The 12,157-nt window shown below is 54.4% G+C and overlaps 2 protein-coding genes and 1 long non-coding RNA gene across 3 annotated transcripts in view; 1 reads left to right on the forward strand and 2 right to left on the reverse strand.

Annotated features, from left to right (window-relative positions):
- Window positions 1-1,344, reverse strand: part of EML2 (echinoderm microtubule associated protein like 2) — a 67,369-nt gene extending 66,025 nt beyond the window's left edge. Inside the window, exons 1-3 of the mRNA XM_011975114.1 lie at window positions 1,280-1,344; window positions 771-799; window positions 425-554 (exon numbers count right to left, since the gene is read on the reverse strand). Coding sequence (XP_011830504.1) covers window positions 425-554; window positions 771-799; window positions 1,280-1,299 — 179 coding nt within the window. The 5' untranslated portion in view covers window positions 1,300-1,344. The remainder of the gene's footprint in view (window positions 1-424; window positions 555-770; window positions 800-1,279) is intronic.
- Window positions 1,345-2,858: 1,514 nt separating this feature from the next.
- On the reverse strand, window positions 2,859-7,817 carry LOC105535864. Its single transcript, XM_011975113.1, has 3 exons — window positions 7,463-7,817; window positions 3,230-4,569; window positions 2,859-2,934 (listed from the first exon to the last, which is right to left on the reverse strand). Exons 1-2 carry the CDS (start codon window positions 7,632-7,634, stop codon window positions 4,223-4,225), a joined length of 519 nt encoding a protein of 172 aa, XP_011830503.1. The 5' UTR covers window positions 7,635-7,817; the 3' UTR covers window positions 2,859-2,934; window positions 3,230-4,222.
- On the forward strand, window positions 4,109-5,047 carry LOC105535863. The gene is made up of 2 exons (XR_001005508.1): window positions 4,109-4,289; window positions 4,442-5,047. It is a non-coding gene; the product is annotated as an uncharacterized LOC105535863 (long non-coding RNA).
- Window positions 7,818-12,157: the final 4,340 nt, after the last annotated feature.

Consider the following 12,157-nt stretch of genomic DNA (forward strand, 5'->3'; position numbering starts at 1 on the left):
TTGGTCAGGCTGGTCTCAAACTCTTGACCTCAGGTGATCCTCCCGCCTCGGCCATGAAATTCATTTTTCAGAGAAAGCAATTATCACACAGAGTCAAGGTGACTTTTCCAGGGTCACGCAGCCAGCTACGGGCTGGACTGGGGTTTGATCCCATCTCTGTCAGACTCCAAAACCCGGGCTCCCAGCCATTCCCAACTCATTGTTGCTCAAATGCACCATTCCCACTCTGGTCACACAGCCCTTGAACGTGCTGTATGTACCTTTTTTTGTGTGTTGCCCAGGCGGGTCCCAAACTCCTGGCCTCAAATGATCCTCCCATCTCAGCCTCCCAAAGTGCTGGGATTACAGGCCTAAGCTGCCTTGACTGCCTTTCTATTTCCTCTTGAAGAGATGGGAGCACTGAGGGGATTTCAGAAAAGGATACACCCAGTCCAGCTTGAGCCGGCAAGAAGGCAGCTCCGAGCGTGTGTCCAGGCTGTACGTGGGTGCCAGCTCATCTGGGATCAGCATGGGCACAGGGCGGCCCCTCAGGAACATTTTCACCGAGCCATCCTCTGCCAGGACACCCCCAGAGGTCAGGCACTGACACCAGTCCCATCCCTATTCCCTCTCCTCTTCCAGCCTTTTTTTTTTTTTTTTTTTTTTTTAAAGGCAAGGAAACTGAGGCCAGAAAGGCAAAGACCCAGTAGCCAGGATTCCTGACCTCTGGCTCCAGCCTGTCACCCCAGCAAGCAAGCTTCCACCAAGCCCTTCCCCATCTCCCCACTCACCCACACTGAAGATAACTTCTTTGGTTTTGCTGTCAGGAAAGGACAAAGAAAAACAAAAGGTCTTAGCAGTCAGGTCAGAAAAGGGGAGAAACCATTCCTCCTCCCCACCGCTCCCCGGAGGTCTCCGATGAAAACGGGGCCGAGTAAGGGGCAGAGCGCTGCCTCTCTGCAGGCCGTGTGCTTTGCTCGGTTGATCTTGCAGAGCCTAAGACACAGGCCCAGAGAGGCAGTGATCGCCAAAGATCACACAGCACGAAGCGGCAGGGACGCGATCCTGAAAGAAGGGAGTCACCAAGGACCCTTCCCTCCTAATCAGCACGGTGCTCCCAACGCCCCCAACCCGCAGTCCCCCAGCACCCCAAACGTCAAGCAGCGGGAAAAACCTGGAGAGTTTAAGGGAAGGGGCGTGTCCCCACGCCGGCCTGGGCCCCAGGGGATGGGGGAGACCTGAGATCTAAGCCCCGGGAGCGCGGAGAGGAGATGGGGGGTCGTCTGCAAAAGGGTCTCACCCAGCTCCAAAGCTACTCATGGCGGCGGCTGGCGGAGCTTCAGGGCCGGGGGTGGAGCCCGGACCGGCTCTGCCGCTTCCGGCCCTGGGAGGCGCCCGGACCGCCGCGCCCCTGCCCCGCCCTCCACGGCCGCCCCTGGAGCCGGAGGGTCCCACCGGGTCACACATCCCGGATTGTGGACTCCCGATCCCAGGTTCTTTCAGGGTGGGTGAGGGAGAGTGGTTGAGAAGACGGACTCGGGAGCGCGCCTTCTTGAGTTAAAACCCCCGTTCTGCTAATTCCTAGCAGTGTACATAGGTCGTCCAACCTCTGCCTCGGTTTCCTCATTTTAAAAATGGGGATAATAACAGTACCCGGCCGGGCGCGGTGGCTCACGCCTGTAATCCCAGCACTTTAGGAGGCCGAGGCGGACGGATCACCTGAGGTCAGGAGTTCAAGACCAGCCTGGCCAATGTGGTGAAACCCCATCTCTACTAAAAATACAAAACTTAGCAGGGCGTGGTGGCTGGCGCCTGTAATCCCAGCTACTTGGGAGGCTGAAGCAGGAAAATCATTCGAACTAGGGAGGCGGACGTTACAGTGAGCTAAGATTGTGCCATTGTGCTCCAGCCTGGGCAACAAGAGCAAGACTCTGTCTCTAAATAAATAAATAAATAAAGATAACCCACACCTCCAGGGGATAGTTGAGAGGATGAAATTGGTTAATTATCGGGAAGTGCCTGGAGTATACATAACGCTGTATTTGTGTTTGCTGTGTTTGAGCAGAGTTGAAATGTGCAACTTTTGACCTTGGTCTTGCCCTTGCGTGACCTCCTAGCTCTGACCACGCCCACTACACCATAACTCCAGCTTTAGGATGATTTTTATTTTGTTTTGTTTTTGATACAGTGTGTTGCTCTGTCGACCAGGCTGGAGTACAATGGCGTGATCATGGCTCACTGAAACCTTGAATTTCCTAGGCTCAAGTGATCCTCCCGCTGCAGCCTCCCAAGTAGCTGGGTCGACAAGCTCAGGCCAGCACGTACGGCTATTTTCTTTCTTTCTCTCTCTCTCTTTTTTGCTTTTGTTTTTTGTTTTTTATTTGTTTGTTTTAACTGAGTCTCGCTCTGTTGCCGGGCTGGAGTGCAGTGGCGCGATCTCGAGTCACTGCAACCTCCTCCTTCCGGGTTGAAGTGATTCTCCTGCCTCAGCCTCCCGAGTAACTGGGACTACAGGCACGCGCCACCACGCCCAGTTAATTTTTGTATTTTTAATAGAGAAGGGGTTTCACCATGTTGGCCAGGATGGAGATCTTGTGAAACACCCGCCTAGGCCTCCCAAAGTGCTGGTATTACATGAGTGAGCCACCACGCCAGGCCTAATTTATTTTCATTTTTAGTAAAGACGAGGGCTCGCTATGTTGCCCAGCCTGGTCTCGAACTCCTGAGCTCAAACGATGATCCCGCCTCCGCCTCCCAAACTGCTAGAATTATAACCTCAGGTTTTTACTCGGTCCAGATCTTCAGTATGGCCCCGCCTCTGGAGTTGACCACGCCTGTCATTCTGATCTCAACCACCTGCTCCCTTCTAACCCTGTCCCTGAGTTGACTCAGTCGCTTGAGAATTGACTGCTACCTCCCTGCAAAGCTCCTTCTCCGGCCTGCCAGGCATTCTGACTACGTCCATTTTCTTTTTTTTTTTTCTTTTTTTTTTTTTGAGATGGAGTCTCGCTCTGTCGCCCAGGCTGGAGTGCAGTGGCCAGATCTCAGCTCACTGCAAGCTCCGCCTCCCGGGTTTACGCCATTCTCCTGCCTCAGCCTCCCGAGTAGCTGGGACTACAGACCTCCAGGCCCGGCTAGTTTTTTGTATTTTTTAGTAGAGACGGGGTTTCACTGTGCTAGCCAGGATGGTCTCGATCTCCCGACCTCGTGATCCGCCTCGTGATTACAGGCTTGAGCCACCGCGCCTGGCCTTCGTCCATTTTCACGTACTCCTTAGTTGAGTACCTTCGAGGCCTCCAAGTTGGCTCCACCTCTTGCATTTGACCACGCCCCTACGGCCCCGCCTAACCTTTAAATCACGCCCTTTTCCACCAGGCAGTGTCCCCTGATTTTGATGTCAAGGCTTCTGGAATCTGGCATGCCTCCACCTGGTCTCAGCCTCTGTTACCCCGTACCCCAGGTTTTAATTTCTCCCAGGCGAACACTCTGGCCGCACCCTTAAATTTCTCAGACTCCCTCTTTCCTTGCAGAAACTCAGTGGCTGCTCCCTTGACTTCATCCCTGAAACTCAACGGGACCTCTCCTTTACTTTAATAACCACGTCCATAAACCAAGCTCCTCCCTGACTTCCTCGACCTGTAGACCTGACTGTCCAGCTCCTAAAAACTCTGGCCACGCCCCTCAAATATTGACTCCGCCCTCCCAGACCTTCCTCTGTTACCGTGCCACCTCAAGATTGGTCCTTCCAAGGCTCTGGCACTGTCCCCGCATTTGAACCAGCTGGCCCCACTCTAGGTTACGACCTCGTGGCCTGGGGCATGACTACATTTCTCGACCACTTCCTCCTTATCTCTTTCTGCTGCTTGACGCCGCCCCAGTCCTTACCCTTCCTTTTTGGCGCTACAGTTGCTGCTGGAGGATGTGGTCCGGCTGCGGGGGTCCTCGCGGCGCACCGAGGCCAGGCGCTCTGGTGACAAGTAGCGGCGGACACTGCTAAAAGAGAACACACAGTTGGCGGCAGAGCCTTCGAGGCCAGCAGGCAAGTGCCGTGAGCGGGCGACATCCTCCCTGCACCTTCTGCTGCTGAAGCTCAGGCAAACAAACCACCTCTGTCTCCCACGAGGTCTTGGAAGAGGCTGGGGGTCCCGGCCTTGTGCCTTACCTGCGCCCGGAGGTCGCCTCCTTCTTGGGAGAGGATGGGGACGTGGCATAGCCACCCACGCGCCGCGGGGGTCCCGAGCCATTAAGGGGCGTCCTGGTGGGAAGGCCTTTCAAGAGCTGACACACTGGAGGGATGGGGACAGAAGAGGGTGAGTATGAGGACCAGGCCCCGGTCCTCCCCATCCCACCCCTCCAGTCTAACGGGGATACCCGAGGCAGTGGTGCCTAAGCGCGGAGGCGCCCGGCCCTTGGGGGTGCCCCGCGCGCGGAGCGCAGCTCCCTGTTCTTCGCACGCCCGCAGGCGACGCAGAGCATCCGCCAGCGCCGCCTTTAGGACCGCCAGCTCGTCTTCCTGTAACTGCAGCCGCTGCTCCAGCGCCGACACGCGGTCGTCCACTTCCATACCGCTCGTGCCCGACAAATTGTCATCTGGAAGACGGGGGAGTGCCGGCTGCAGGGCCACCCAGGAGCTCCAGTACCCAACTGGTCCCTCCCGCCTTCCTGGGTCTAAGCGAGGGGGCCAGCCACGCCCCTTTCCTGTCCCGCTACCTGGGGCTGGGACACTTGGAGATGGGCCAAGGAAGAGGACTCTGAAGGGGGAAGGAAATCCCCACCGCTCTCCAACCCATCCCCACACTCCTCTCTGCCGCAGCGCGCTGGCCCTGTGACCTTGGGGAAGTCCCTTCCCTCTTATTTTCTAAGATTCTGTGAACCCAGGAGCCTCTCGCTCTGGCTTTAAGATTCTATGACTAAGATGTGGCCAGGCACGGTGGCTCACGCATGTAACCCTAGCACTTTGGGAGGCCGAGGCGGGCGGATCACGAGGTCAGGAGATCGAGACCATCCTGGCCAACACGGTGAAACCCTGTCTCTACTAAAATACAAAAAGAAAAAGAAAAAAAAAATTAGCCGGGCGTGGTGGCGTGTGGCTGTAGGCCCAGCTGCTCTGGAGGCTGAGACAGGGAAATCACTTGAACCCCGGGGGTCAGAGGTTGCCATGAGTCAAGATCACGCCACTGCACTCGCACTCCAGCCTGGCGACAGAGCGAGACTCCGTCTCAAAAAAAAAAAAAAAAAGATTCTATGACTAAGACTTTAAGTATCTATGAGTGATAAGAGCATTTGCAAAATGACACACTAACCTACTCCTAATGACACTAAAGTTCTAGAATTGATCCCCAACACCCTCCGACGAAGATGATGTTATGAATTCCAACGTCTCTTCACTGTTTCTAAGACTTTCCCAGTCAAAAGGTCATGCCTAGCCTCCCCATGTCCCCTCCTCTCCTCACCCTGGGGTTCGACCCTAGAGCCAGCTGCAAGGACAGAGCTTCGGCGGCCCCTGGCGGCGGACTTGGGGGTTGCAGGCAGCGCATCGCAGACCCAGAAGACCCAAGGGAGAATGCAGACGGGGATGACACCTAAACTCTTCCCCAGCAGGCATTCCTCTTTTCTGTTTTCCTTCTTTATTTCGCCTCTACCCCGCGCCCCAGATTTGGCTCTCCAGCCTATGGATGCAACCAAAATGACTCCCCGAGTGGCCCCCCCAACCCCGCTCATTTTCCCAAAGTGGGAGGGGCGGAGACCCAAGGGGTCCCTCTCCCTCTTTTCCCCCAGAATACTCATACCCAGACTCATTGCTGACCACAACCAAGGAAGCCCTGGTTCCCAGCCTGGTGGAAGTAAAGGTGGTAGCTTAGACAGGGACAGGGCGTGGAGCTCGCACCTGCCATCCCGCGTCCATAGGCCGCCCAACTGGCCCTCTGGGCTCCGCAGTGCAGCCGCCGCTCCTCCCTCCTCCCCCCCGTAGCCCAATCGCCTGCCGAGGCTTGTCCGCCCTGCCCCCAACTCAGCGCCTCCCAGGTCCGGTGCCTGGACCTGCAGTGGGAGGTGGGAGCCTCCTGAGGTCAGAAGGAGTGAGCCGTCAGCACTTAGAACTCATAACAGTGGGAAACCTCTAGGGGTCTTGTTGGCATCAAGTTTTGCAAACGGGAAACTAAGGAAGGAGGCTAGCAGGAGTGTGCAGAGACACGCCAAAGATCACCCAGCCAGTAGGTGGGGGCGGGGGACCCAGTCACCTCCTTTGCTCAGCCTGGTCCTGCCTACCATTAATAATACGACCAGAAAAAAATGGCATCTGATACCGTGAGCTTACATGTGCCAGGCGCTGCTCACACAAAACACTTAGCGCGTTCCTGGCTCATGTTGATGCTCGATAAATCCAGAATAGGATTAACTATTTTTATGATACCTAATGCTTTTGGCAACTCTAGTAGTCGTAGTGGCATAATCCATTTTAGGAGGAGAGGAGGAGGAAGGGTACTGAAGCCCAGAAAGGTGACGTTACTTGTTACATGCACACACAGCCGATCAATGGAAGAACCCATACTCAACCCAGGAATGGCCACCCTGTCATTCTGGCTCTTAGAGGGACAGAGGAGGACAAAATAAGCATTCTGGGTCCCCTGCTAATTCCAGTGGTCCCTGGCACTAGGGTGTGTGCCCAGAGGGCTGAACCTCCAAACTGAGTTAAATAGAGGTGCTTTCATCTTGACACTTGTGCCCCACCCAGAGCGGCCAGTTGCACTGTCAGGCCTTGGCCAGCCCATCCTGCCAACCCCCACACCTCCACCATCCCCATCCCTGTGACTCAAGCCCTCTGCTCCCTCCTGACCATCCCCCCATCCTCAGCCCTTTTTCCCAGAGACCAGGCCTCACTTCCCACTTTTCCCTCCCAACTCCCCTCTTCTCCTATCTCCCTTCACCTGAGCCTCACACCCACAGTGGCCCTTCTGGTATCACACGCATTTGTCTAGGGAGAAGGGATGGTCCTAATGCACGGGAGGGCCAGGGCCAGAGGATTTGGGAGGTATCCTAAAGGCAAAGTCCTCTGACTGTCCCTTTCCAGTTCCACACTCTGCCCTCAACTCAACACCAAATCCATTCCCACCCCCTCTGTCTGTCCCCCTGCTACGGAGATAGGGGAGCGTTCCAGAAGCTTGAAGGGAGAAAGGGCAGAGTTCCAGGCCCAATCGACTCCCAGGTCCTTCCCCCTTCCAATCCCTGGTTCCTTGGTGTTCTGCCCTTCTCTCCTCTCCGTCTAGCCACCTCTGGAGTAGCGGAGGATCCAAGTGGATAGGGGGCTGGGATCTGGGTTTTGGGGGCCAGGGACCTTCTCTTGGGTCAGGGTGCTGCTGAGGGAGAGGAAAGGGGGATCTTCAGCAAGGGAGGGGGATGGGGACTTGGAAGGAGGAGGTTGGGGCAAGAAGAGATGGGTCCAGCCTTGGGCGGGGCCAAGGTCGGAACTGAGGAGGGGTCTCACCGTTGCAGTATTGCAGCAGCGAGGACGTGTCGTACAGGCCGCAGAAGGCCGGGCCGCGCTCCGCCATCGTCCCACCACAGCCACCGCCGGCCCCCCCGGTCCCAGCTCGGGCCCGGTCCCCCCCACCAGGCCCTGCCTCCCGTTGCCATAGCAACGCCCTTCGTTCCAGCATCCCCAGCTCAGCTTGCCTGGCATCAGGCGGCCGGCGCCGGGCCTGGCGCTGGGGTCATCCCCCAGGATGCCCAGAAAGGGGGGTAGGACACCCCCTGCCAAGCCCCCCAACACAATCCTCGGGCCAGGATTGGCTGCGCCCAGATCCCCCTAGGTACCGTCTGGTCCCGCCCACAACCAGAGTGTTTTCTCTCTAGACCCCCCTCCTCGCCCTTTCAGAACCAATGAGAGACTGTCGCGCAGGGCCTTCCACCAATAGGGATGCAGAGGGATTGGAAGGGGCAGGGCCTCTCCTGCTTTCAGCCTGAAGCGCAGCCCCGAGCTCCGAGAGGAGGATGGGTTGGAGGTAGTCACTCCCCTATCCCCAAAACCTTCTCTTCAGATTTTCATTGGATTTTCCAAAAGCTCCCTCCTTAAGACCAGGGCCCGACCTTACAGCCCCAAACTCGCTCAGGGAGCTCTTGTTTATTACATCTAGGCCCACCCCCAGGCTCTTAGCCCCACCCCCGGAATCTTGCGGGTGCTAAAGTTTTATTCCTGCCCACAGAATCATTAGCACCGCCCCCTGAACCTCCAAGGGTTTATAGTATAGTACTTCTCCAGAGCTCTGGACAGGACCTTCTTATAGGATTAGTTCCGCCCTCGGAATTTAAACCCCTCCCCCCGCGGTCTGTTAGTCCCTCCCCAACCTTCCCCACCACTCTGTCTGCGGCCCCAGGCCCTTAACTCCGCCCTTAGAGCCGTGGCCTCCCACAACCGTATTATCCACTCCGGGCTTTGGCACAGGCCCAGTTGTGAGGCTTGGACTAGCCCGCGTGTCAGGCAGAGATGGCTCGAAAGTTGTGGGGGAAGAAGGGAGGGTAGAAAACCCGACAATGGATTTCAAGAATATTGGACCGCCTTCCGCAAGTCTCCAACGAGGGTAAACACCTAGAGTATAGGCAGGAGAAGTGAAGTCGAGAGTCGAAAAAGAATTCCCTCTGGACACAGAGACAAACAGTAGAAACTTTGGAACCAGATTGACCTGGGTTTGAATCCTGACTCCTCCACTGTCTGGTTTCGTGACCCAAAAGCTCCACTTCCGCATCTGGAAAGTGGGGTCTCATAATCGTGCCTGCCTCATTCTTTCATTCAAAAATGTTTACTGAGTGCCTAACGGGCCAGGCTCTGTTCTAGGTGCTGAAGTTTCAGGAGTGATTAAGTGAACCTGTTTTCTCTCATGAATCGTTCATTCAATGCAAGAGGTAAACAATCATACACAAAATAAATAACAATACCTAACGTTTAATCAGCAGTCACTATGGGCAAAACACTGAGTTATCCTCACCAAAAGCCCTATTTTGTTGTTGTTTGTTTGTTTTTGAGACTGATTCTCGCTCTGTCACCCCGGCAGGAGTGCCGTGGTGCAATCTCAGCCCACCGCAACCTCCACCTCTCGGGTTTAAGCAATTCTCCTGCCTCAGCCTTCGGAGTAGCTGGGACTACAGGCGCGTGCCACCACACCCAGCTAATTTTTGTATTTTTAGTAGAGACAGGGTTTCACCATGTTGGCCAGGATGGTCTCGATCTCTTGACTTTGTGATCTGCCCACCTCATCATCCCAAAGTGCTGGGATTACAGGCGCCAGCCACCGCGCCTGGCCTATTTTTTTATATTTTAAAAATATTTTGTAGAGAGGAGCTCTTGCTATATTGCCAAAGCTGGTCTCGTACTCCTGGCCTCAAGTGATCCTTTGGCCTGGGCCTGCCAAAGTGTTGGAATAATAGATGTGTCTCACTCAGTCTTGCCCTGCCTGTAATGCAGTGGCATGATCTTGGCTCACTGCAACCTTCACCTCCCAGATTCAAGTGATTTTCGTGCCTCAGCCTCTCCAGCAGCTGGGATTACAAGTGTGCACCACCATGCCTGGCTAATTTTTGTATTTTTAGTAGACACAGGGTTTCACCATATTGGCCAAGCTGGTCTGTAACTCCTGACCTCAAGTGATCCTCCCGCCTCAGCCTCCCAAAGTGTTGAGATTATAGTCGTGAGCCACCGCGCCCAGCAAAGGCCCTATTTTAATCACCATTTTAGAGATGATGACACAGAAACAGCGTGGCAGTGGCTTAGAACCTATGAATTCCCAGCACTTTTGAAGGCCAAAGAAGGGGGATTATAGGGGCGCGAGATCAGCCTGGGCAACAAAGCAAGACCGTGCCGCTACAAAACAAAATTTCTTCCTTTTTTTTTTTTCTTTTGAGATAGAGTCTTGCTCTTGTGGCCCAGGCTGGAGTGCAATGGCACAATCTTGGCTCACTGCCACCTCTGTTTCCCAGGTTCAAGCAATTCTCCAGACTTAGCCTCCCGAGTAGCTGCGATTACAGGCACTCGCCACCACGCCCGGCTAATTTTTTTGTATTTTTTTTTTGTATTTATTTACTTATTTATTTTGAGATGAAGTCTCGCTCTGTTGCCCAGGCTGGAGTGCAGTGGTGCGATCTTGACTCACCACAACCTGCACCTCCCTGGTTCAAGCGATTCTCCTGCCTCAGCCTTCCAAGTAGCTGGGACTACAGGCTCAGGCCACAATGCCTAGCTAATTTTTGTATTTTTAGTAGAGACAAAGTTTCACTATGCTGGCCAGGCTTGTCTGGAACTCCTGACCTCATGATCTGCCCACCCTGGCTTCCCAAAGTGCTGGGATTATAGGTGTGAGCCATCGCACCCGGTGAAAACAAAATGTTTTGTCAGCCTGGCATGGTGGTGCACGCCTGTAGTTCCAGCTACTTGGAAGGCTGAGATGGATCATTGGAGCCCAGGAGGTCGAGACTGCAGCAAGCTATGATCATGCCACTGCACTCCGGCTTGGGCAACAGAGCAAGAAGGTTTACAGACAGGATAATATAATCAAAAAGGGAGCAGGAGGCTCATTTAGAGACCATAGAGCCAGGCAGTTACCTCTGAGGAAGTGATATTTGAGCTGACATGTGTAAAACAAGAAGGGTTGGGCGCGGTGGCTTACACCTGTAATCCCAGCACTTTGGGAGGCCAAGGCAGGCAGATCACCTGAGGTCAGGAGTTCAAGACCAGCCTGGCCAACACGGTGAAACCTTGTCTCTACTAAAAATATAAAACTTAGCTAGGCGTGGTGGTGTACACCTGTAATCCCAGCTACTCGGGAGGCTGAGGCAGAATTGCTTGAACCAGGGAGGTGAAGGTTTCAGTGGGCAGAGACCAAGCCATTGCACTCCAGCCTGGGTGATAGAGTGAAACTCCAGCTCAAAAGAAAAGAAAAGAAAGGAAGAAAGAAAGAGAAAAACAAGAAGGAAGCAGTTATGCCTGGAGTTGGGAGGCAGGGGATTTCTAGGCAGAGGAAAGAGCAAGTGCAAAGGTCCTGAGGTTGGTTTGAGTTTAGAATATTCCTGGGGAACCAGAAGGTTGATGAGGATGAAGCTATGGAGAGAGATGGGAAGGCGAGGATGCGAGATAAGGGAGGCTATGGGCCTCCCATATCTTACAGGGCCTCAAAGGCTGGGGGAAGACTTTGGCAGTTTGTCACTGTATCCTCCACAAGCCACAGTGAGTCACAGATATAAATTATATATGAGTGGCCAGGCCATACATGTAATCCCAGCATTTTGGGAGGCCAAGGTGGGTGGATCACTTGAGGTCAGGAGTTTGAGACCAGCCTGGCCAATATGGCGAAACTCCGTCTCTATTAAAAATACAAAAATTAGCCAGGCGTGGTGGTGCATTGCCTGTGATTCCAGGTACTCAGGAGGCTGAGACAGGAGAATGGCTTGAACCCTGGAGGCGGAGGTTGCAATGAGCCAAGATGGTGCCACCGGACTCCAGCCTGGGCAACAGAGCAAGACTCTGTCTCAAAAAAGAAAAAAAAATTATACATTGAGTACAGTGCCTAGCACACAATGAGGCATCAATGATGGGCTGGGCACAGTGGCACGTGTTTGTAGTCCCAGCTACTCGAGAGGCTGAGGTGGGAGCATCCGTCGAGCTCACGAGTTCTGGGTTGTAGTCCACTATGGCAATTGGGTGTCTGCACTCAGTTCAACATCAGTTCGACTACCTCCTTGGAGTGGGGGACCACCAGGTTGCTTAAGGAGGGGTGAACTGGCCCAGGTCAGAAAGGGAATAGGGCAAAACTCCCATGCTGGGCAGTAGTGGTTTCCAGCCTGTGAATAGCCATTGCACTCCAGTCTGGGCAACATGGGGAGAACCTATCTCTTAAAAACTAAAAAACAGAGGCTGGGCACAGTGGCTCACGCCTGTAATCCCAACACTTTGGGAGGCTGAGGCGGGTGGATCACGAGGTCAGGAGTTCGAGACTAGCCTGGCTAGCATAGTGAAACCCCGTCCTAAAAATACAAAAAATTAGCCGGGCGTGGTGGTGTGTGCCTGTAATCCCAGCTACTCAGGAGGCAAAGGCAGGAGAATCACTTGAATTGGGGAGGCAGAGGTTGCAGTAAGTGGAGATTGTGCCATTGTACTCCAGCCTGGGTAACAGAGCAAGACACCATCCAAAAA

This window comes from Mandrillus leucophaeus, unplaced genomic scaffold, assembly GCF_000951045.1.
Source record: "Mandrillus leucophaeus isolate KB7577 unplaced genomic scaffold, Mleu.le_1.0 Scaffold151, whole genome shotgun sequence".
In the NCBI taxonomy this organism is placed as follows: domain Eukaryota; kingdom Metazoa; phylum Chordata; class Mammalia; order Primates; family Cercopithecidae; genus Mandrillus; species Mandrillus leucophaeus.